This window comes from Salmo trutta, chromosome 25, assembly GCF_901001165.1.
Source record: "Salmo trutta chromosome 25, fSalTru1.1, whole genome shotgun sequence".
NCBI lineage: Eukaryota > Metazoa > Chordata > Actinopteri > Salmoniformes > Salmonidae > Salmo > Salmo trutta.
The window spans coordinates 35,769,306-35,794,358 of NC_042981.1; the positions used below are offsets into that span (position 1 = coordinate 35,769,306).

Consider the following 25,053-nt stretch of genomic DNA (forward strand, 5'->3'; position numbering starts at 1 on the left):
TGAACACAGAAGTGACCTATGTGTCTCTTTAGGAAGGAAACAACAATAAACATAGAAATCCCACCCCCCCCGATTGTCAGACTAAAACAACAATCCCAACAATCAAACATGAATACACTTGTAGAGATACGTTGCTGCTCGCTTTCCATCTTGCTCTTACTAGCTAAACATTGGCGTGAACTAAAACCTGTGAGCTCTCTAAGTTGAAAACAAACGTTGTGAATAGACATTTATGGCTGAATATTTACTGCCCACGGTAAGGGCTGCATGAGTCTCTTTTCGGGAGAGGAGAAACATAAATGGGGGGGAAAGCAGTGGGCCTAAGCCCACTAATTTGCTTCGCCCAGTGGATATTGACTAAACCAAAATATTCTGTCCTGTAAATGTAATAGAACTCACCCCGAGAAAAAAATGGTTAGTTGAAAATGTACAAATCAATTATAGCGACCGGATACCAGGGTAAACGGATCCAAATTCCAAGAAGATATCAGCAGTTCAGTCCCAGGACAGCCCGGATAAGAGAAAACAAACAAACTGTATCTTATCCCCCAGAGAGACCGTCCTGGTTCAGACGCGGTTCAGTTCTTTGAGAAAAGTGAACACTTCTCCCGATGTGTTGAAGAGATGGCTTCGGCCTTTGTACTGAACTTTCATCCGCGCAGGGTGGATGAGGTAGCCGGTGATGTTCTTCTCCTTCAGTGCTTTGGCGGCAGGTCTGAACTGCTTGCGACGTCTGGCGAGATCCGAGCTCATATCCGGGAAAAGGCTGACCCTCTCGCCATCGATGGTGATGTCCCCTTTGGCTCTTGCGAGTTGCAGTATCTTCTCTCTGTCTTGGAAACGGAGGAACCTGATCAGGACGGCCCATGGGGGCTCATCTGGCCGGAGTTTCGGCGCTGATGTTCTGTGGGCGCGTTCGATTTCCAGCGGCTTGGTGAAGTTGATTATGCCTAGGACATCCGGGATCCATTGAGTGAAGAAACGGACCGGGTCACGGCCCTCGCTGTCCTCTTTCAATCCCACCACACGGATATTACTACATCTGTTCTGGTTCTCCATCTGGTCTACTTTGTTTTTGAGGTAGGCATTGTCCTTCTGTAGTTGTATCAGAACCTGGTCATGTCGAGCGATGGTATCTTCAACTGTGCTAATGCGCAACTCAGCCTCAGTCGTTCTCAAAAGAAGATCATTCATGGAGGATTTCAGGTCGTCAATGGAAGAATGGAGTTCAGCCGATTTCTTGTCAATTTTCATAGAAAGACCTTTGTTACCATCCTGAATTTCCCGGAGGAGAGTAGCCAGCATGTTGCGAGGCTGCCAAGAGCAACAGTCTGGAACTGTCGTCTGAGTTATGAGGGCTAATGCTAATCTTGCTAGCTGTAGCGTTATTGTTATCTTGGGAATCAACAACGCTCTTTGGGAAGGTAAGTACTTGACAATTTATCAGCCGATGTTAGAATATTGTTTCAACGTTGTTATTTAGGTAATAATAGAATAACTTTGAAGAGCTCGGTTTGTCAACGTCTGCTCAGCGGCATCACGTGTCCCACGTGTCCGCCCTACTATTTATATTTTTGACAACTTTTACTTTACTACATTCCAAAAGAAGATAATGTACTTTTTACTCCAAACATTTTCCCTGACACCGAAAATTACTCTTTACATTTTGAAAGCTTAGCAGGAAAGGAAAATGGTCTAATTCACACACTTATTAAGAGAACACAAATGTTTTCCATTCAGCCACAAGAGCATTAGTGAGATCGGGCACTGATGTTGGGCGATTAGGCCTGGCTCGCTGTCAGCGTTCCAATTCATCCCAAAGGTGTTGGATGGGGTTGAGGTCAGGGCACTGTGCAGGCCAGTCAAGTTCTTCCACACCAATTTTGACAAACCATTTCCGTATGGACCTTGCATTGTGCACAGGGGCATTGTCATGCTGAAACAGGAAAGGGCCTTCCCCAACCTGTTACCACAAAGTTGGTAGCACAGAATTGTCTAGAATGTCATTGTATGCTTTAGCGTTAAGATTTCCCTTCACTGGAACAAAAAAAACACACACAAAAAACAGCCCCAGACCATTATTCCTCCTCCACCAAACTTTACAGTTGGCACTATGCATTGGGGCAGGTAGCGTTCTCCTGGCATGTGCCAAACCCAGATTCGTCTGTCGGACTGCCAGATGGTAAAGCGTGTTTCATCACTCCAGAAAACGCGATCTTAGGCTTGTGTGCGGCTGCACGGCCATGGAAACCCATTTCAAGAAGCTCCGCGGTCCTACCCTCTTCAAAGGGGGTGACACTAAACCCAAAATGTTACAAACCTATATCTATTCTACCCTGTCTTTCTAAAGTCTTCGAAAGCCAAGTGAACAAACAGATCACCGACCACTTAGAATCCCACCGTACCTTCTCCACTATGCAATCTGGTTTCCGAGCTGGTCATGGGTGCACCTCCGCCACGCTCAAGGTTCTAAACGATATCATAACCGCCATTGACAAAAGACAGTACTGTGCAGCCGTCTTCATCGACCTGGCCAAGGCTTTCGACTCCGTCAGTCACCGTATTGATTGCCTCGCCTGGTTCCCTAACTACTTCTCAGACAGAGTTCAGTGTGCCAAATTGGAGGGCCTGTTGTCCGGACCTCTGGCAGTCTCTATGGGGGTGCCACAGGGTTCAATTCTCGGCCGACTCTTTTCTCTGTATATATCAAAGATGTCCCTCTTGCTGCGGGTGATTCTTTGATCCACCTCTACGCAGACGTCACCATTCTGTATACATCTGGCCCTTCTTTGGACACTGTGTTAACAAACCTCCAAACGAGCTTCAACACCATACAACACTCCTTCCGTGGCCTCCAACTGCTCTTAAATGCTAGTAAAACGAAATTCATGCTCTTCAACCGATCGCTGCCCGCACCCGCCCACCCGACTAGCATCACTACTCTGGATGGTTCTGACTTAGAATATTTGGACAACTATAAATACCTAGGTGTCTGGCTAGACTGTAAACTCTCCTTCCAGACTCACATTAAGCATCTCCAATCCAAAGTTAAATCGAGAATCGGCTTCCTATTTCGCAACAAAGCCTCCTTCACTCATGCTGCCAAACATACCCTCGTAAAACTGACTATCCTACCGATCCTTGACTTCGGCGATGTCATTTACAAAATAGCCTCCAACACTCTACTCAGCAAATTGGATGCAGTCTATCACAGTGCCATCCGTTATGTCACCAAAGCCCCATATACTACCCACCACTGCGACCTGTATGCTCTCGTTGGCTGGTCTTAGCTACATATTCATTGCCAAACCCACTAGCTCCAGGTCATCTACAAGTCTTTGCTAGGTAAATCTCTGCCTTATCTCAGCTCACTGATCACCATAGCAACACCCACCCGTAGCACGCGCTCCAGCAGGTATATTTCACTGGTCATCCCCAAAGCCAACATTCCCTTTGGCCGCCTTTCCTTCCAGTTCTCTGCTGCCAATGACTGGAACGAATTGCAAAAATCACTGAAGTTGGAGACTTATATCTCCCTCACTAACTTTAAGAGTCAGTTGTCAGAGCAGCTTACCGATCGCTGCAGCTGTACACAGCCCATCTGTAAATAGCCCATCCAACTACCTACATACCTCATCCCATATTTGTTTTTGTTTTTCTGCTCTTTTGCACACCAGTATTTCTACTTGCACATCCTCATCGACACATCTATCACTCCAGTGTAAATTGCTAAATTGTAATTACTTCGCTACTATTGGCCTATTTATTGTCTTACCTCCTTACTTAATTTTGCACACACTGTATACAGATTTTTCGATTGTGTTATTGACTGTACGTTTGTTTATCCCATGTGTAACTTTGCGCTGTTGTTTTTGTCACACTGCTGTGCTTTATCTTGGCCAGGTCGCAGTTGTAAATGAGAACTTGTTCTCAGCTGGCCTACTTGGTTAAATAAAGGTGAAATAAAATGATGGTTGGCAGGAGTAGTGCAGTTCTATCATAAGGAGACGTATACTTGGAAGAAAGAGGAGGAATGGAGGGAAAAGAGAGGGAGGGAAGAAGAGGGTGAGCTTGAGTCGGATAAAAATGGTGGAAAAAAGGGAGATGGTTTGTTAAAGAAGAATGGTAGAAAGTATAAGCAGAGGGTGCTGAAGACAGGAGGAGAAATTAAAGTGAATGAGGGTGAAGTATCGGACGTGGTAGGTGTGGTGAAGTTATCGGAGACCGAGGTATGCACCGAGGATCAGGAAAAAGATGAGTCTGTGACAGTAGGAGTGAAGTTTATGGAAAAAGTAGACTCTTGTCTTTTTGGCTGATCCATTTGTGGTTTCACGGTGGGTGAAAAAAGAGTTGGGTAATGTTGAATCGGTGAGGGTAACCAGAAGTGGTCTGGTGATAATTGTTTGTGTTTCTGTTGGTCAGAGGGAGAATATGCTCGGAGTTAAACGAATAGTGGCAAGAAAAGTGAATTGTTTCATTCTCAAGAAAAGGGCACCAATGAAAGGAGTGATAACTGGGCAGCAGTAAATATAAAAGTTGACCAGCTGAGGGGAAAGATTCCGGGTGTATGTGTGCTCGTCATTTGATGCGACGCAGACAGGGTGGCGAGAGTGGGGAAACAGAAGAGTCATTGTCTGTCCTTTTGAGTTTTGAAGTTGAGTCTTTGCCTGACAAAGTGAAGTTAGGATATAAGTTATCCTGTACGAGCATATGTGCCGAATACATTACAATGTTATAGGTGTCAAGCTTACGGGCATGTGGCAGCAGTGTGTAGGAGGGAGGGTCCAAGGTGTGAGAAATGTGCAGAAGGGCATGAGATAAAGGAATGTGTAGCATTGGGGAAAGTAGTGGAATGTGTTAATTGTTGGGGTGCCCATGGAGCTGGGGATCAGAAATGTCCCGTGCAAGAGAGGCAGGTTGAGGTTTCCAGGGTTAGAGTAGTGCAGAAGTTGTCATATGCTGAGACAGTAGAGGAAGATGGGTTAAGGGGGAAGGATCCTGAAGAGGAGTGGTGAGAGTTGTAGATATATACCAGTACAGAGGGATAGGCCAACAAGTGATATATGTTTCAGTTAGATTGGATTTTTTTTTGCATTCATAGCAATGGCTATCAACTGTACTGCAGGGATGGAATGTAAGTCGCAGAAAATTGAGGTTGTGGTGGCAGCAACAGAGAGGTATTTGGGTGTGCGAGACTTCACATCAGAAGAGTTACAGGGTGTGTTAAGGGGTGATGTTCCATCCTTTCAGGATGATGGCATGAGGTAGGAATAAATACATTTAGTTAGTGGAGTAGGGTGGTGTTAATTTCATTTTATATAATTGTGAAGTTAGTGAGTGTAGTGTTAGATGGTAGGGTATTTATTTAGTATATTTTTATTTATCAAGCAAAGTACAAGGGAGTTGTACTCCCGTCTAGTAGGTGGCGGTAATGCAACAATTCGATGCCAACCGCCGTTAAACCTCATAGAAGACGAAGAAGAAGAAGAAGAAGGAGAAAGGCACAATAAATGCGGAAGATAAGTTTGTGTGTGTCGACGCGGTGTGCGCCATGGAGTGGGGTTCCCCAAAACACCAATCAGCACATTGTACCGCCTGAAATATCTCTCTATGCCGGACAGTAGCCTAAACAGAAGAACACCTATTGCAGTATTGCAAAATACACTGAAAGTTGCACTCAAAAGTAGTACTGTAATTGAGATAACCACGTTTGACGGAGTGCGGTGAAATTAAATTGTAGCACCCTACAATTTTGGATTACACGGCGTCGGTTGTGCACACTCCCGCACGTTCATCAGTCGAATGCCGAAGGAGAGGGAGAAGAGGCGAAAGACCTCCAAGGAGGCTGGGCTGTCTGGCGCTGGGATTGGTGAAGGGTTTTGTAAAGAGCGCAGAACAAGCTGCAAAGCATCTGAGAATTGCGATGAATTGTGCCATATGACAGAAGTTAGGCTACCTGAGGTTAACGCCGTTCTAGCGCAATCTAGTATGATGGAGGTGCTCCGTGTACCGCAGGTGACAATAACCCCAGATGGAGGCTGCTCGCAGGAGATCGAGCAGGAGGACTGGGCTGATGTGGACGGTCCTCTACGACGGAATATGTCAAACTCCTCAATCTCCTCAGCAGGTTCCTCCATAGAGTCAGAGGATGACATTCTGAGTGACAACGAGAAAAGGAGCAAGGGGAATATCACATTAGAACATTTGTGTGAGCACACGGGAGAAGTGAGTACAGATTTCTTTATTCAAATAAAGTCATATTGTTATTGGGTCGTTCCACAAAAAGAGTGCCTTTTGCGTCCCTTTTCATATTTGAAGGAGAAATTGTGCACCAATATAGAATTTTAAAACGCCTGTTATAGTAAATGAATTGCCCTTTAATAAAGCTGGGTTGAGAAACTCTGTTACCTTTTAATATAGACCACATGGAGAATTCAATAAATCAGATTTTTAAAATGAATGAAGACTTGCTAAAGTGCACAAATTCTGCATTTTTATTGCATTTATTGAAAGTCCTCTGTGACTTCTAGGAAGATTTTAACCCACTTAACTGTGTCCAGGTTTTCACCATCATGTAGTTAAGCCCTAGTTCTGACAGTTATTTCTGAAGATGATTTTTATTTCATGTGATTAGTGATTCATTTACATGTGTACCTCATTTTAAGGTCAACCCTGTTAAAGCTGCAATATGTACAATTTTGGGGCGACCTGACAAAATTAATTGAAAGCAAGTCTAAGAAGCGGTAGCTCTGTTCTATGTGCGCTGTTTCTATGGTTCCCGTTCTTAAGTTTCGTTTTTGCAGTCTATTACTTTTGTCAACCCTGTTACCCATAGATATAGACTAGAAATGTTTTGTCTACTAGTATATCTCAGATCTGGCAGTCATTTTTGATATTATGACTGAGAATAGGGCTAGATTTATTCTTCCCCCATCTACTGTACAGAACCAGTCAAAAGTTTGGACACACCAACTCATTCCAGGGTTTTTCTTAATTTGTACTATTTTCTACATTGTATAATAATAGTGAAGACATCAAAACTATGACATAACACACATGGAATCATGTAGAAACCAAAAAAGTGTTAAACAAATCCAAATATATTTTATATTTGAGATTCTTCAAAGTAGCCACCCCTTTGCCTTGATGACAGCTTTGCACACAAACATATTTCACAGCGGTTTAAATGGTAGAAGGATTCTCTACACTATACTTGCTTGTTTTGTCACGTGATCTAGAATTTTAGCAACCAAGAAATGGCGGAGTGATTTCTGCATAGTTAGTCTTTAATGGATGTGAGCTTTCTGATGAATTTACTAAACCTCCTTTCCTTAATGTATTAATTCATCTTTTAGAAACCCTTTCATACACAAGACCATTAAGCAACATACAGTACATGTGATACTGGTATAATCAGTTGTTTTTGAGGATCTTTATAACGTTTTCTAATTTATAGTGCAGTAACAATGAATCACTAAGTGAAAAACAGGACAGTTTCGTATCTAATCAACAGCCAAGTGACCAGTTAGTGCTGATGGGTAATTACAGACACTAATTACAGACACTATTCTAATGGTTTATTTAGTCTTGTTTGAGATCATGTCAGATAGGCCTATAGTTAGCCATCTTAAAGGTCATTTCCTCTTTTGCGGTGCTCTTCAGTGAGACAACACAGAAATGGAAAGGAATTAGTTCACCCCCCCCCCCCCCATCTTAATTGAGTTAATTCCCTTCATGTCTGATGGACCCTGGTCTGAAGCAGCCATTTTGTTTTAGCCATGTCTTATAGCACATAGTACAGGCGCTGCTGTTAGACTGACCTACAGTATGATTTAGGAGGGCTGAGGATGGTGTTGTATTTGACTTCAACGCGCTTGATTGATGACTTGCTGCATAAAATAGTGACACAGTTGTGTTTGTCAGGGCACTACAGTAGTTTTAGATCCTCAAACTTAAAAGTAGCTGTGAATACCTATATGATGATCCAACAAAGCTTCCAAATAATGTCACTTGTGAATGTAAAAACGTAATTCAATGTTTGACTTCTAAGGCCTCTGTTCCTCAACACCACTGGGTGAAAATTCTGATTGAAGTGAACAATAATCTACTTATCAGAAGCCATATTTGACATTTGTCTCCGACAAAGATCTGTGCCTCTGTGTAACTCGTCAGAGCTCTGCTCAGCCATCTCCATAGAAGGCTCTTAGCTGTCAGCTTCCTTTAAACACACTGAATACACATTGCCTGGCCCTGCTGGAAGAAATGGCTGGGCTGTGTACACTACATACTGGTTCTCAGTGCTCTCCAACTGGGCCAGGTCAGTATGACAGGCCACTTGAAAAGCTCTCATACCCAACCCGTTTTATTGATCTTTCCAGTTATTGAAAACAAAAAATGGTCACTGGCCTCCCTGTTATGAAAATAGAGATTTCATTAACTCGCTAACCTTTTTAAATGGCAGATGAAGTCTCCAGTCAGCCCCCACACTTACATTACAAGCCACCCCCATAGTCTTATGACTATGTGCACGTTTTAGACACATTGACATTTAGTTATTGCCCTTTCAACACAGCAAGAAAACTACAACTTTGTACACTAGGTTACCCATTCTGTTTTTCCAGTAGGGGAGAGTTATGTAAGTAGATTTTTTTTTGTTACCCTTTAGCATTACTCCTTCAAGGGAAACATAGAAAGAATACTAACAAAGATATCTACATATATTTCAGGATGTTGTGTATCCCTGGAAATAATCAGAGGTCATGGAAATATTACAGTTTTGAAAACATAGCTTGTCTATCTAACACTTTTAACATAGGCCCTGTTGTTAGCTCATATCCCAGCAATAATGCCTTGCATTACGCCTGGGGAGACAACACTTCAATTTGTTCAACTTGCCATTGGCTCAACTTACCCCAAGGCAAACATTTTGACTATATTAGCCCACACAGCATCAGTTGAAGTTGGAAGTTTACATACACTTAGGTTGGAGTCATTAAAACTAATTTTTCAAACACTCCACAAATGTCTTAACAAACTATAGTTTTGGCAAGTCTGTTAGGACATCTACTTTGTGCATGACACAAGTACCTTTTCCAACAATTGTTTACACATTATTTCACTTATAATTCACTGTATCATAATTCCAGTGGGGCAGAAGTTTACGTACACTAAGTTAACTGTGCCTTTAAACAGCTTGGAAAATTCCAGAAAATGATGCCATGGCTTTAGAAGCTTCTGATAGGCTAATTGACATAATTTGAGTCAATTGGAGGTGTACCTGTGGATGTATTTCAAGGCCTACCTTCAAACTCAGTGCCTCTTTGCTTGACATCATGGGAAACTCAAAAGAAATCAGCCAAGACCTCCACAAGTCTGGTTCATCCTTGGGAGCAATTTCCAAACGCCTGAAGGTACCACGTTCATCTGTACAAACAATAGTACGCAAGTATAAACACCATGGGACCACGCAGCCATCATACCACTCAGGAAGGAGATGCGTTCTGTCTCCTAGAGATGAATGTACTTTGGTGCGAAAAGTGCAAATCAATCTCAGAACAACAGCAAAGGACCTTGTGAAGATGCTGGAGGAAATAGGTACAAAAGTATCTATATCCACAGTAAAACAAGTCCTATATCGACATAACCTGAAAGGCCGCTCAGCAAGGAAGAAGCCACTGCTCCAAAACCACCATAAAAAAAGGCAGACTACAGTTCGCAACTGCACATGGGGACAAAAATTGTACTTTTTGGAGAAATGTCCTCTGGTCTGATGAAACAAAAATAAAACTGTTTGGCCATAATGACCATCGTTATGTTTGGAGGAAAAAGGGGGAGGCTTGCAAGCCAAAGAACACCATCCCAACCGTGAAGCACGGGGGTTGTAGCATTATGTTGTGGGGGTGCTTTGCTGCAGGAGGGACTGGTGCACTTCACAAAATTGATGGCAACATGAGGAGGAAAAGTATGTGGATATATTAAAGCAACATCTCAAGATATCAGTCAGGAAGCTAAAGCTTGGTTGCAAATGGGTCTTCCAATTGGACAATGACCCCAAGCATACTTCCAAAGTTGTGGCAAAATGGCTTAAGGACAGCAAAGTCTAGGTATTGGAGTGGCCATCACAAAGCCCCCCCTGCTACTCTCTGTTTATCTTATATGCATAGTCACTTTAACTATACATTCATGTACATACTACCTCAATTGTCCCGACCAACCAGTGCTCCCGCACATTGGCTAACCGGGCTATCTGACCACCACCCGCCAACCCCTCTTTTTACGCTACTGCTACTCTCTGTTCATCAAATATGCATAGTCACTTTAACCATACCTACATGTACATACTACCTCAATCAGCCTGATTAACCGGTGTCTGTGTATAACCTCGCTACTCTTTCTTTCAAATGTCTTTTTACTGTTTTATTTCTTTACTTACCTACACACACACACACACACATACCTTCTTTTCCCCCGCACTATTGGTTAGAGCCTGTAAGTTAGCATTTCACTGTAAGGTTTACACCTGTTGTATTCGGCGCATGTGACAAATAAACTTTGATTTGATTTGTCCTACCCAAAACGTTTGACCCAAGTTAAACAATTTAAAGGCAATGCTACCAAATACTAATTGAGTGTATGTAAACTTCTGACCCACTGGGAATGTGATGAAAGAAATAAAAGCTGAAATAAATCATTCTCTCTACTATTATTCTGACATTTCACATTCTTAAAATAAAGTGGTGATCCTACCTGACCTAAGAGAGGGAATTCTTACTAGGATTAAATGTCAGGAATTGTGAAAAACCGAGTTTAAATGTATTTGGCTAAGGAGTATGTAAACTTCCGACTTTAACTGTATAATAATGCATTGTCATGCTAGGTTTAGGACCTAATTTTGAAGCTTATAGAGACCCCCACTGATGTATGCAACCTTCTTAAAATGATCTTCTTTGGTTTAGATGGAGGTTTCATGATGCTTCGAACACAATAAATTAATTTGACTTGCTTACCACTTTTTTAACGTGGTTTCTTCCTTCACAGACTTCATGAAATTATGACCTCTTCCTAAATATTTGGTCAAATTATTAATTTTGTGTATGGTTTACCCCTTTGGCTGAACTTACCCCACCCTCCCCTATGACAATTACTTTTAGTGAAAAAGAGGAATGAACTTTGATGACATCACATTTATTGGTGCTACCAATTTGTAAAAAAAAAAAAAAATGGTATGTTAATGATTGCTCATATTCAAATCTGACAGGTTGAGAAACTGTTGCAAGGAAAATTAACAGCTTGAGTGAATCATTCAGTATTGTCACTCCCATGTTCCAGTTCTTGTTTACTGTTATGTCATTTATAATTGGTCGAGTCAAAGTGTAGTGGGCTTTATTTTCAGCTGATTCCAGGAGCATTATTTTCCATCAGTCTGACAACCACACTAGGCACGGCTCTACAAAGAGATGTGTCCCAGAACTCACCAGGAATGTATTAATAAAGGGTTAAAGAAACAATGTTCACAAACATGAAGTTATTGTAGTTTGTGAGAGAACATGCCTCATACCGTTATGGAAATGTAGCATTTACTTTTATGAATTCAAATACCTACTACAATGTTGAAATTCAGATTAGCTTTTACATTACATCTATAGAATTGCGTGTAGCGACAAATGAAATGACTGTGTTCATATCTCCTTGTCTTGACAGATGACATGGCGTTATTAAGTTCATGTTCATTAATATGTCACTGTACACTGTTGGCAATTATGTGTTTGCGAGAGAGTTGAAGGCCTGTGTGGACATATGACACCCACATAGCTAGCTATACCAATAAAGTCCATTTTTATATGCCACCTAAACAACACCAGCAAGTGTCACTTGACATTTCAGAGTGTCTGCCTGTGAGTTCTGTTATTTGTTTTCAGTGTATACAATCAGTAGAATGAGTTAGTGTTCTTTCACTGCGGCCAATGACCAGGGCTTCACTTCCTTTTACTGCAATCTCAGTATACTGCATAGTGACCTCCGACCTCTGTTTCATTGATTACCCTAAATTGTCATTGTCACTGGACTTACAGTGCATTCAGAAAGTATTCAGGCCCCTTGACTTTTTCCACATTTTGTTACAGTACAGCCTTATTCTAAAATGTATTCAATTGTTGTTTCCCCCCTCAATCTACACACAATACCGCATGATGACAAAGAATAAAGTTTAGAATTTTTTTTCAAATGTATAAATTAAAAAAACCCGGAAATATCACATTTACATAAGTATTCCGACCCTTTATTCAGTAATTTGTTGAAGCACCGAGTACAACCTCGAGTCTTCTTGGGTATGATGCTACAAGCTTGGCACACCTGTATTTGGGGAGTTTCTCCCATTCTTCTCTGCAGATCCTCTCAAGCTCTGTCAGGTTGGATGGGGAGCATCGCTGCTCAGCTGTTTTTCAGGTCTCTCCAGAGATGTTCGATCGGGTTCAAGTCCGGGCTCTGGCTGGGCCACTCAGGACATTCAGAGACTTGTCCCGAAGCCACTCCTGCATTGTCTTGGCTGTGTGCTTAGGGTTGTTGTCCTATTGGAAGATGAACCTTCGCCCCAGTCTGAGGTCCTGAGCGCTCTGGAGTAGGTTTTCATCAAGGATCTTGCTGTACTTTTCTCCATTCATCTTTCCCTCGATCCTGATTAGTCTCCCGGTACCTGCCGCTGAAAAACATCCTCACAGCATGATGCTGCCACCACCATGCTTCACCGTAGGGATGGTGCCAGGTTTCCTCCAGACGTGACGCTTGGCATTCAGGCCAAAGAGTTTCATCAGACCCGATCATTTTTTTTTCTCATGGTCAGTCTTTAGGTGCCTTTTGGCAAACTCCAAGCGGGCTGTCATGTGCCTTTTACTGAGGAGTGGCTCCCGTCTAGCCACTCTATCATAAAGGCCTGTTTGGTGGAGTGCTGCAGAGATGTTTGTCCTTTTGGAAGGTTCTCCCATCTCCACAGAGGAACTCTGGAGCTCTGTCATAGTGACCATTGGGTTCTTGGTCATCTTCCTGGTCAGCTCCAGGAATATTCTTGGTGGTTCCAATCTTCTTCCATTTAAGAATGATTGAGGCCACTGTGTTCTTGGGGACCTTCAATGCTGCAGACATTTTTTGATACCCTTCCCCAGACCTGTGCCTCGACACAATCCTGTCTCGGAGCTCTACTGACGATTTTTTTGACCTCATGGCTTGGTTTTTGCTCTGACATGCACTGTCAACTATGGGACCTTTATATGGACAGGTGTATTCCTTTCCAAATCATGTCCAATCAATTGAATTTACCACAGGTGGACTCCAATGAAGTTATAGAAACATCTCATGGATGATCAATGGAAACAGGATGCACCTGAGCTCAATTTGGAGTCTCATAGCAAAGGGTCTGAATACTTATGTAAATAAGGTATTTCTGTTTTTTTAATACATTTGCAAACATTTCTAAACCTGTTTTCGCTTTGTCATTATGGGGTATTTTGTGTAGATTGAGGGGAAAAAATAATTTTATCCTGTTTAGAATAAGGCTGTAACGTAACAAAGTGGAAAAAGTGAAGGCGTCTGAATACTTTCCAAATGCACTGTATCTCAGTACTTAAAAAAAATGTATGGTTTTACTTTTATTTATTCAGTGGATCCCAATTGAGACCAGGGTCTCTTTCACAATAGTGTCCTGAGTACAAACATTTTCACAATAAAAAAAATGAACATTCATAATAAAACAATAATTTAAAAAAACTACAATTTTAACAAATAAACCAATACAATCAATCGAAACTGCAATCTTCAATGAATTCGTTTAACACCGGAGCCCTAAACTGCCCTAGTGGCACCAGGGAATCAAGATGCAAGGAATTTTACTAAAACTAGAGGAGGATTTACCTAAATTGGTCGAGACCAGAGGGAACCTCGAGTTAACCCACTCGCAGGGATGGTTTGGTAGCTCATTCTTTTATACTTTAGTAGCACAGTTAGGTAAGTTGGAAGCTTGTGTAGTAGAGCTTTGTAAACAATCTGCTTCCTGCTATTTAGGGAGAGACTATCTATTTCTGAAAAATAAGCCCACTTTACATGTTTTTAACTAGCTCATCTGTATATTTTTTTTAAACATGAAATCTTTGTCAATCCAAATGAACAGATATTTATTGGCTGCTGACCCGATCAATGGGAGAACCATCGAATGAATAAATGTGTAGTCCATCCCCCAAATTTTGCGAGAATTAGAGAACATGTATTTAGTCTTGCCCGCATTAAGTGTACGTTTTAAACCTACCAGAGCATTCTGTAAGGCAACCAGGCCAGATTGCAGCTCTTACACAGCCTGGTCATCAGTTGGGGCAATGGCATACATAAGTGTCATCTGCATACAGATGAACATTATAAAAACTTGTATCTCGTAAACTAGACTTAACACCATTTATAAATCACACATTGTGTCATGTCTGACAGAGAATTCTCAAACCACACTGATCCAGGACTATTTCATTCAACCTTTGGTAGGAGAATGGGATGGTCAACAGTGTCGGAAGGTCTATAAAGAAGGCAGCATAATGATTTTTATAATCGAAGCAATTTAACACATCAGCTGAAACGGTGCCATGTCCAGGTCTAAAACCGGATTGGTGTGGAAATGTTTCCTTTTAGAGTGTAATAAAATGTCTCACCTCCTGTGTCATCAAGCAAGTGCTAAGTCTGTGTCGCAATTCTGCTGTGAACATGCTGTGTGACTGACTCAACGTCTCATCACAGATAGGGAACCAAAGTTGTCATGTCTCTGCCTGAATCATCCACATCTCGTTGAACAAGATCTCCCATGACTGTCTTAATGCAAATCACATGGAAACAGCAAGCCAGTGACCATACACAACAGCTGGTGGTGAAATGTGTACGTTCCACAGAAATGACAACATATAGCAAAGAAAGTAATATGTTTGCAGATGAGGCCAAGGTTAGTGTTTCAAGTAATGGGTTAGGGGTAATGGCTATGTTTTTATTTATTTTTATCGAACCTTTATTTAACTAGGCAAGTTGGTTAAGAACAAATTCTTATTTACAATGATGGCCTACCAAAAGGCCACCTGCGGGGACGGGGGCTGGGATTCGAAATCAAAATGTAGGATAAAACGCACATCACAACAAGAGACAACACTACATAAAGAGAGACCTAAGACAACAGCATGGCAGCAACATGACAACAGCATGGTAGCAGCACAAACATGGTACAAACATTTTTGGACACAGACAACAGCACAATGGGCAAAAAGGGAGATACAACAATACATCATGTGAAGGATTAAGGTTTAGGGTTGAGCAAGAGTGTGGCCAAAAAGCTAGGGTTAGATTTGAGGTTTGAATTAGAGTTGAGCCGCGATAAGGATATGAAGCTACGGTTAGTGACTTAGATACATTGTAGCAAATAACCAAAGTAACAGTAGCCAAGTGATTATGACAGCTGTCCGTCGTATTTGAGTCAAATCATGATCATTGTCGTTATACAACTTAATTGACATCCACCCGACTGGTGAGCGCTGACTTGAGGAGGACAGTGGCTCTGCCTGGTTGATAATGGACCAGATACTCCAAAGAGGTAAAGCTGACTGTTACTGTGCTTGGTCTTCCTTCTGCAGAGCATACCCTGGTGGACGCTAAAGAATATCGTCGTCAACTGGCCTTTTGTTGGCTCCCGGAGAAGAAACCTATCCTGGGTTCAACTAGCTGGACACAAAGGTAAAGCACAGTCATCATGGTCATGACCCCTCACCTATCAGAGCAGCATACCGAGAACCAATCACTAATGACACATACTGTACACATTCCACGCAAAATAAAGCACACGAGACACAGACGACTGTATACTATTGGTCACACACAACTGCAAATTCCATCTGAAACAATCTTCTTGACCCTTACCAGCTTCAAGACGGGTCACTCAACCGAGATCGCTCTCCTCTCTGTCACGGAGGCTCTCCGCACTACCAAAGCTGACTCTCTCTCTCTCTCTCTCCTCATCCTCCTTGATCTGTCCGTTGCCATCGACACTATAAACCATCAGATCCTCCTCTCTACCCTCTCAGGGCTGGGCATCTCAGGATCTCCACACTCTTGGATTGCATCCTACCTGGCTGTCCGCTCCTAACAGGTGACGTGGAGAGGATCTCTGCACCATGTCCTCTCACTACTGGTGTCCCCCAGGGCTCCGTCCTAGGCCCTCTTCTCTCTATGCACCAAGTCACTCGGCTCCGTCATATCCTCACATGGTCTCTTCTATCACGGATGACACTCAATTACTTTTCTCCTTCCCCCTTTTGACACCCAGGTGGCGACAGGCATCTCTGCGTGCCAGGCAGACATCTCAGCTTGGATATCGGTCCACCACCTCAAGCTCAACCTCAACAAGAAGGCCTGCCTGCTCCAAGACCTCTCCATCACAGATGACAACTCTACGGTGTCTTCCAGAGTGCAAAGAACCTTGGTGTGATCCTGGACAACACCCTATTGTTCTCTGCAAACATCAAAGCAGTCACTCACTCCTGCAGGTTCATGCTCTACAACATCCGTAGAGTACGACCCTAGTACTTCACACAGGAAATGGCTCAGGTCCTAATCCAGGCACTTGTCATCACCCATCTGGACTACTGCAACTCGCTGTTGGCTGGGCTCCCTGCTTGTGCCATAAAACCCCTGCAACTTATCCAGAACTCCGCAGCCTGCCTGGTGTTCAACCATCCCAAGTTCTACCATGTCACCCCGCTCTTCCGCATACTCCACTGGCTTCCAGTCGAAGTTTGCATCCACTACAAAACCATGGTGCCTACCTACGGAGCAACAAGGGGAACTGCCCCTCTACCTAGCAATACTCAAACCCTACACCCAACCCGAGCACTACGTTCTGCCACCTCTGGTCTCTTGGCAGTCCCACCCCTACAGAAGGTCCGCACCTGCTCAGCCCAGTCCAAGCTCTTCTCTGTCCTGGCACCCAAATAGTGGAACGAGCTTCCACCTGAAGCTAGGACAGCAGAGTCTCTGCCCATCTTCCGACAACAACTAAAAACGTACTACCTCTTAAAAGAGTATCTTAAATGCAGTGTCTTCACAAAATATTTATACCCCTTGACTTATTACACATTTGTTGTTACAGCATAAAAAAATGGATTCCATGTATTTTTTTTCCCACTCATCTACACACAATATCCCATAATGACAAAGTGAAAACATGTTTTTGGACATTTTTGCAAATGTATTGAAAATTAAATACAGAAATAGCTAATTTACATAAGTATTCCCACCCTGGACTTAATCCATGTTAGAATCAGCTTTGGTAGTGACCTACAGCTGTAGGTCTTTCTGGGTAAATCTCTGAGAGCTTTGCACACCTGGATTGTACAATATTTGCACATTATTCTTTTTCAAATTCTTCAAGCTCTGTCAAGTTGGTTGTTTATCATTGCTAGACAGCCATTTAAGTGTTGCCATAGTTTTGACTTAAATCGACTTGAAAATAAGGCCACTCAGGAACATTCAATGTCGTCTTGGTAAGCAACTCCAGTGTATATTTGGCCTTGTGTTTTAGGTTATTGTCCCGCTGAAAGGTGAATTTGTCTCCCAGTGGCTGTTGGAAAGCAGACTTAACCAGGTTTTCCTCTAGGTGCTTAGCGCTCTTCTGTTTCTTTTTATCCTAAAACAACTCCGTAGTCCTTGCCGATGACGAGCATACCCATAACATTATGCAGCCACCTCCGTGCTTGAAAATATGATGAGTGGTACTCAGTGATGTGTTGGATTTGCCTCGAACATAACACTTTGTATTCAGGGCATGAAGTTAATTTATTTTACACATTTTGGCAGTTTTACTTTAGTGCCTTATTGTTGTTGAATATTTTTATTCTTTACAGGCTCCCTTCTTTTCACTGCCACCTACCATCAACCAATCATGCCAATACGGAGCCCTCCACATTGGTACAAATTGTGAGAGGCACATGGCGATGTGGTACGGAGCTTGATTTGGCCTCTGTGTGCCTCTGGCGGCTCTGCAATTGTGTCACACCCTCCATACAAAGCCTCCGACCATATTTTCGGATCAAGCCTAAATTTGATTTGAGTCTGGACTACGCTGCTGTGATCACTTCCACCTGCCTGGGTTCTTCCTCTTATCGCTGGCCTCCTGGTTCAGTCCTGGCCTCGTATCAGATTACCCTCTGACTCTCGCTGCCGTGTATGGCTTCCGCCTCCCCCTGATTATTTGCCAGTAAGCTCTATGGCAGTGGTCACTGACGATAAAGGCTTACACTCCTTTTTTTGTGTGTGTTGCGCTGTTGTTGGTAGTTGCACTTGATTCAGAAGCCCTGCACACCAGGCAGGCAAAGTGTTCCCATTTTGAACCATTTCATTTGTCTGAAAAGACAAACTCTGTCTACCAGGCAGTCCGGGAGATCTGTGGTTAAATTGAGAGTGCCAACTGTGCTGGCCAATTTAGATAGCTCAAATCACTTTGTCTACAGCTTCCCCGGCCACAAAGTGCTCTCTCCTTCCCTCTGCTGATCAAGACAACTGGGAACTCTGGTAAAAAATGAGATCCGACTGGGAACAATAGTTTGAACGGTCATTCAACTCAGAATTCCAAGTTGGAAACTCTAGAGCTCCGACTTTCTGGCCTGAAGATCATTGACGTCACGATTTGACCATGCCCCCCCCCAGGTCCCAGTTGTCATAAAAGCACCATTACCATCGGATGCAGGTACCATCAGTCCAGAAAAAAAGCTCATTTCAATTTATGCTCAGCTGTGCCTTGCAAGTGCTACACCAACTGATCTATTAGTTATCAAATCTTGAGTTTTGAAATATAATATGGTCTGAGAAGAATATTGGCAAGCAGAACTGTTTTTATGAGGTTAATGTTACATTTTAAGTCCTGTTTAGAAAATATTATGAGCGATAGAACTCTGCATGCTTTTTGACTGCGAAAGTGGTCTTGACTCAGAAAAGGTTGGTGACCACTTCGCTACGGCCTCTCCCCTGAAGCGCCTCTTTCCCTGGCTCTGGTAACCCAGCCTCGACTCTTTTGCCATTGTGTGGGCCACAGTCGTCAATCTCATTGAGTAAGTCTTCGCTCGCTGCTTTTTCCTCTGCTAGCAAAGATTTTGTTTTTGACTGTGGGTTATAGTGCTAGTTGGTTTAGAGTAGGCTAGTTGGGCTTTGGCTTGCTGCTTTGCCGACCATGGCGGTTTCCTTCATCTACGGCAACTGAGTTAGGAAGGACGCCTGTATCTTTGTAGTGACTGCTTGTATTGATACACTATTCAAGGTGTAATTACACATTTTTTCATGCTTAAAGGAATATTCAATGTCTGCATTTTGTGGTCCTGTATGGCTCAGTTGATAGAGCAGGGAGCTTGTGACGCCAGGATTGTGAGTTCAATTCCCGTGGCTACTCACACATAAAAACATGTGTATGCATGATTGTAATTCGCTTGGGATAAAAGCGTCTTGCTAAATGACATTTATTATAATAATAATAATAATAATAATAATAATAATAATAATAATAATAATAATAATAATTAATAATTAATCATTTATTATTATATACAAAAAAATACCAATAGGTGCCCTTTGCGAGGTATTGGAAAACCTCACTGGTCTTTGTGGTTGAATCTGTTTGAAATTCACTGCTCGACTGAGGGACCTTACAATTATCTGTATGTGTGTGGGGTACAGAGATGAGGTAGTCATTCAAAAATCATGTTAAACACTATTGCACACAGAGTGAGTCCATGCAACTTATTATGTGACTTGTTAAGCAAACCTTTACTCCTGAACTTATTTAGGCTTGCTATAACATTTACATTTTTAGTCATTTAGCAGACGCTCTTATCCAGAGCGACTTACAGTAGTGAATGCATACATTTCATACATTTTTTACTGTACCGTACTGGTCCCCCGTGGGAATCGAACCCACAACCCTGGCGTGGCAAACACCATGCTCTACCAACTGAGCCACACGGGACCACATATAACAAAGGGGTTGAATACATATTAACTAAAGACATTTCAGCTTTTTCATTTTTAATGAATTTATACAAATGTCTAAACATAATTCCACTTTGACATTATGGGGTTATTATTTCTAGATAGTGACACACTCATTTTTAATACATTTTTAATTTAGGCTGTAATACAAACATTTGGTAAAAGTCTAGGGGTGTGAATACTTTCTGATGTCACTAAGTCATATGTCTTATTACCCCCCCCTAAAATGCCAATATAAACTGGCATTCATGAGTGGTTTGCTGTGGAATGTCAGTGTGTCTGTGCTGCTCTTTTCCAGGTCATTTCAAAGCTGCCGGCGAAGGCACCATTCTGAAGAAGTTCTCAGAGAATGAGAAGCTGTGCTTTGAGAGATTGCAGGGTGACGTGCTCCAGGGCTTTGTACCAGGATACCTTGGCGTGGTGGAGAGGGATGGGGAACCCTTCCTACATATGACTGATCTACTTGTCAACTTTGATGAACCCAGTGTCATGGACTGCAAGATGGGAGTGAGGTAAGGGAGCAGCAGATGGTCTGTTCAATAATAATGTGCAGAATACTACATGTCTGGCCCAATGTTGAGAAAATGGCAAACGAATCACTGTTGGAGTAATATAATTTAGCAGTATCAGAGAGCATTTTCCATCTTACACTTCAGTGCTCCTGATAGCAGAACACGCACACTGTAAACCTGTTTCTTTTTCTCTTGATTAAAAATAAAAAAAAAACTTTCTGTGAGGATTTCCTGCCACAGTTGGTGGGGGTGTCATGTCACACAGAGGCCCTCACGTTTCCTGTACATAGACAAAGAACCACATACATGCACACACGGGGGGTTGCAGACACAGGTTTCCCCTGGAGACTCCCTTCTGACAAACACACAATCCAATTTACTACCCAAGCTCTCTCACCGTCAGCTAACACACCCTGTCACACAGTTAAACTAACAGTCAGGCTGTGTACCCTGGAGTCTCCTCCTGACTTCCTCCTTTTATACAGAGGAAGTTCCATGAGCAGAATGAAACTGACCTTCACCGCGCATACATTGACTTTGCTTCTCTTTTTTTTGTCAACCAAGTAAGACTTTGCATGCCGTTGTCTGTAGTGCCACCACACCAACTCCACTCTCATCATACACGACAAGACACAATGAGAAGTCACTTAGCTGTGAGGACCTGTTGTCCTCTTCTCAGGACATATCTGGAGGAGGAGCTGGTGCGAGCGCGGGAGCGGCCTAAGCTCCGAAGGGATCTGTATGACAAGATGCTGGAGGTGGACAGTGAGGCCCCCAGCCCCCAGGAGCACCTCCAGAGGGCCGTCACCAAACCCTGCTACATGCAGTGGAGAGAGACCCTCAGCTCAACACACACCCTGGGGTTCCGCATCGAGGGCATCAAGGCAAGTACCAGTGTGTCAATCTGTGTGTCAACATGAAAGAGGGAATTCGGTCAGTTTTCACTCAAAACGCCACCATAGAGATCCTTTCCTATTTAAACCAGAAAAGGTTTTTCTTAGCCCCCCCCCCCCCCCCAATAAGTTTTTCATTTGAAGTTCATTAACATATGCAATTTAGTCATGTTGGCTGTTCCTTCTCTCAGAAAGCTGACGGTACGTGTCATACGGATTTCAAGAAGACCCGGTCTAAGGAGGATGTCTCACAGGTCTTCAGGGACTTTTCCGGAGGCAACACAAACATCGTAGTAGGTTGACAGCTACGAGTCCTACCTGTTATGGTGTTACAGCCGCATTCATTTGCATGTTCTGCTGATTCATAGACAAATGGAGGCATACCTTGTCAAACAAATTGGTTTGACTTTACCTGTCTTGTGTAAGATCACATGAAAAGTAATACACACATTGGTAAATATTTGGATAGGATGAGCAACCCACATGGCAATATGCACTACAGTAGATCCTGTTGGAACGACAGATGGCAAATGGAATTGAGCTACCTGTACACATAATCTCTATTAATTTAATGGATTTATCAAGGGAGGCTCCCAAGTCTCAACTCTACAGCCAGAATGATCATATTGCCCCCTATTCTCCCCCTCTCATACAGAATTCATTCCTCAGCAAACTAGCAAATATTCAACAAGCCCTGAAGTCATCTGAATTCTTCAAGAGACACGAGGTGAATAGAGGAGCTTTAGTTCATCAGCACCTGTTTTCTATTGAAATTTGTTCATCACATTATACAGTCGTGGCCAAAAGTTTTGAGTGACACATTAATTTTCACCAAGTCTGCTGCCTCAGTTTGTATGATGGCAATTTGCATTTACTCCAGAATGTTATGAAGAGTGATCAGATGAATCCCCATAAAACATTTCCACTGCATTTCAGCCCTGCCACAAAAGGACCAACTGACATCATGTCAGTGATTCTCTTGTTAACACAGGTGTGAGTGTTGACGAGGACAAGGCTGGAGATCACTCTGTCATGCTGATTGAGTTTGAATAACAGACTGGAAGCTTCAAAAGGAGGGTGGTGCATGGAATCATTGTTCTTCCTCTGTCAACCATGGTTACCTGCAAGGAAACACGTGCCGTCATCATTGCTTGCACAAAAAGGGCTTCACAGGCAGGGATATTGCTGCCAGTAAGATTGCACCTAAATCAACCATTTATCGGATCATCAAGAACTTCAAGGAGAGCGGTTCAATTGTTGTGAAGAAGGCTTCAGGGCGCCCAAGAAAGTCCAGCAAGCGCCAGGACCGTCTCCTAAAGTTGATTCAGCTGCGGGATCGGGGCACCACCAGTACAGAGCTTGCTCAGGAATGGCAGCAGGCATGTGTGAGTGCATCTGCACACACAGTGAGGCGAAGACTTTTGGAGGATGGCAAGGTGTCAAGAAGGGCAGCAAAGAAGACACTTCTCTCCAGGAAAAACATCAGGGACAGACTGATATTCTGCAAAAGGTACAGGGATTGGACTGGTGAGGACTGGAGAGAAGTCATTTTCTCTGATGAATCCCCTTTCCGATTGTTTGGGGCATCCGGAAAAAAAGCTTGTCCGGAGAAGACAAGGTGAGCGCTACCATCAGTCCAGTGTCATGCCAACAGTTGGGTTGCTTCTCAGCCAAGGGAGTGGGCTCACTCACAATTTTGCCTAAGAACACAGCCATGAATTAAGAATGGTACCAACACATCCTCTGAGAGCAACTTCTCCCAACCATCCAGGAACAATTTGGTGACGAACAATGCCTTTTCCAGCATGATGGAGCACCTTGCCATAAGGCAAAAGTGATAACTAAGTGGCTCGGGGAACAAAACATTGATTTTTTTGGGTCCATGGCCAGGAAACTCCCCAGACCTTAATCCCATTTGAGAACGTATGGTCAATCCTCAAGAGGCGGGTGGACAAACAAAAACCCACAAATTCTGACAAACTCCAAGCATTGATTATGCAAGAATGGGCTGCCATCAGTCAGGATGTGGCCCAGAAGTTAATTGACAGCATGCCAGAGCGGATTGCAGAGGTCTTGTAAAAGAAGGGTCAACACTGCAAATATTGACTCTTTGCATCAACTTCATGTAATTGTCAATAAAAGCCTTTGACACTTATGAAATGCTTGTAATTATACTTCAGTATTCCATATTTACAACTGACAAAAATATTTAAAGACACTGAAGCAGCCAACTTTGGAAATTAATATTTGTGTCATTCTCAAAACCACGACTGTATATATTAAACACATCGAAGAGCTTTTGTGAGGCATACTGGTGAACAAGATCAATCATTATATTGTAATGAGTACTAGTCTTCTCTCTCCAAGGTGATTGGGAGCTCTCTCCTCTTCATCCATGACCACACTGAGCGAGCTGAGGTTTGGCTCATTGACTTTGGTAAAACTACAGGGCTTCCTGAAGGACAGACTCTGGACCACTGCATACCCTGGCAGGAGGGCAACCGAGAGGACGGATACATGTTGGGACTGGACAACCTGATGAGGACACTGGGCTCTTTGACCAATGAAGGCAATGGTGAAGGAACTAGTCAATTGACTAGTGAGTGAACTAGTGAGTGCCTTTTAGCTATGGCCACCCGGAAGGGAGATGGATTTTACATCATTCTAGCAGTTAGAGGACCCTGGGCAGTATTCTATAGTCTCTCAAGGGTCCTCTGTCACAAAGTATACCTACTGTATGAATCACACTTACAGCTTACCTACCTACTATATTCAGCACAACCAATTGTATCTCTGAATAAGTATTGTTGTAAATAATACTGTATTGTTGAAGCTATTGCAGCATGCAGCAAGAGGAAGGTTTTTTTTTTAGCGTATCTGTGCCTGCTGAACAAATGATACATTTTAGGGGATGAAATGTAATGAATATACATAAACGTAATATTGTAAAGCCTGTACATTCTAGAAAAGGCATACATTACTGCTTATGTAAGGGACAGTATTGCATAGAAATCTAACACTCCATATTCCAAGGTATCATTAGATATGATTGAAGTATTTGATAATCAAGCATGTCATTTTTGGTTTCAAATGTTATTTAAGACATTGGGCATACTTTATTCTAATACAGTTACATATAGCAGTTTGTATTTAGGATCATATGGTGAAACATTTAAAATGGGTCTTTCTAGTATTGTATTTTGATAGTCCCATGAGACTAACCTCAGAAACGCTATTGCCTTGTGTGAATGGGTTAGCAATGGTTGTGTATTGGGATTTCATATGTTAAAGTAAACATCTGTAATTCTGTAATATAAAACACTTTAAATAGGTCATTTATTTGGGGTAGTGAGATACAAGAACAAGTAAAGTTGTGTTTGTTCTTCTGTGTAGAGGCCCATAATTTTGGATATGAAACCAATGTCTGCGGAAATCATGCTGTGACAATATTCTAAGGAAATTGTGAAAATAAAATAGTTTTCAGACTGTTTTGGTGGGGGAGATTGTATTTTACCAGGTAGAGTCAGGTTAAAGGGGGTTTCTTCACTGTAATTAATATATAGGCGTCACTGTAGCCTACATCATGGAAACACAGGACATTA

The 25,053-nt window shown here is 42.6% G+C and overlaps 1 protein-coding gene across 1 annotated transcript; it reads left to right on the forward strand.

The window, feature by feature from the left end:
• Window positions 1–5,510: 5,510 nt before the first annotated feature.
• Window positions 5,511–24,941, forward strand: LOC115162498 (inositol-trisphosphate 3-kinase A). Its single transcript, XM_029713851.1, has 7 exons — window positions 5,511–6,225; window positions 15,648–15,747; window positions 20,345–20,558; window positions 21,238–21,442; window positions 21,643–21,744; window positions 22,107–22,178; window positions 23,819–24,941. The coding sequence occupies exons 1-7, from the start codon at window positions 5,803–5,805 to the stop codon at window positions 24,056–24,058; spliced, it is 1,356 nt and encodes a 451-aa protein (XP_029569711.1). The 5' UTR covers window positions 5,511–5,802; the 3' UTR covers window positions 24,059–24,941.
• The last annotated feature ends 112 nt before the right edge of the window (window positions 24,942–25,053 follow it).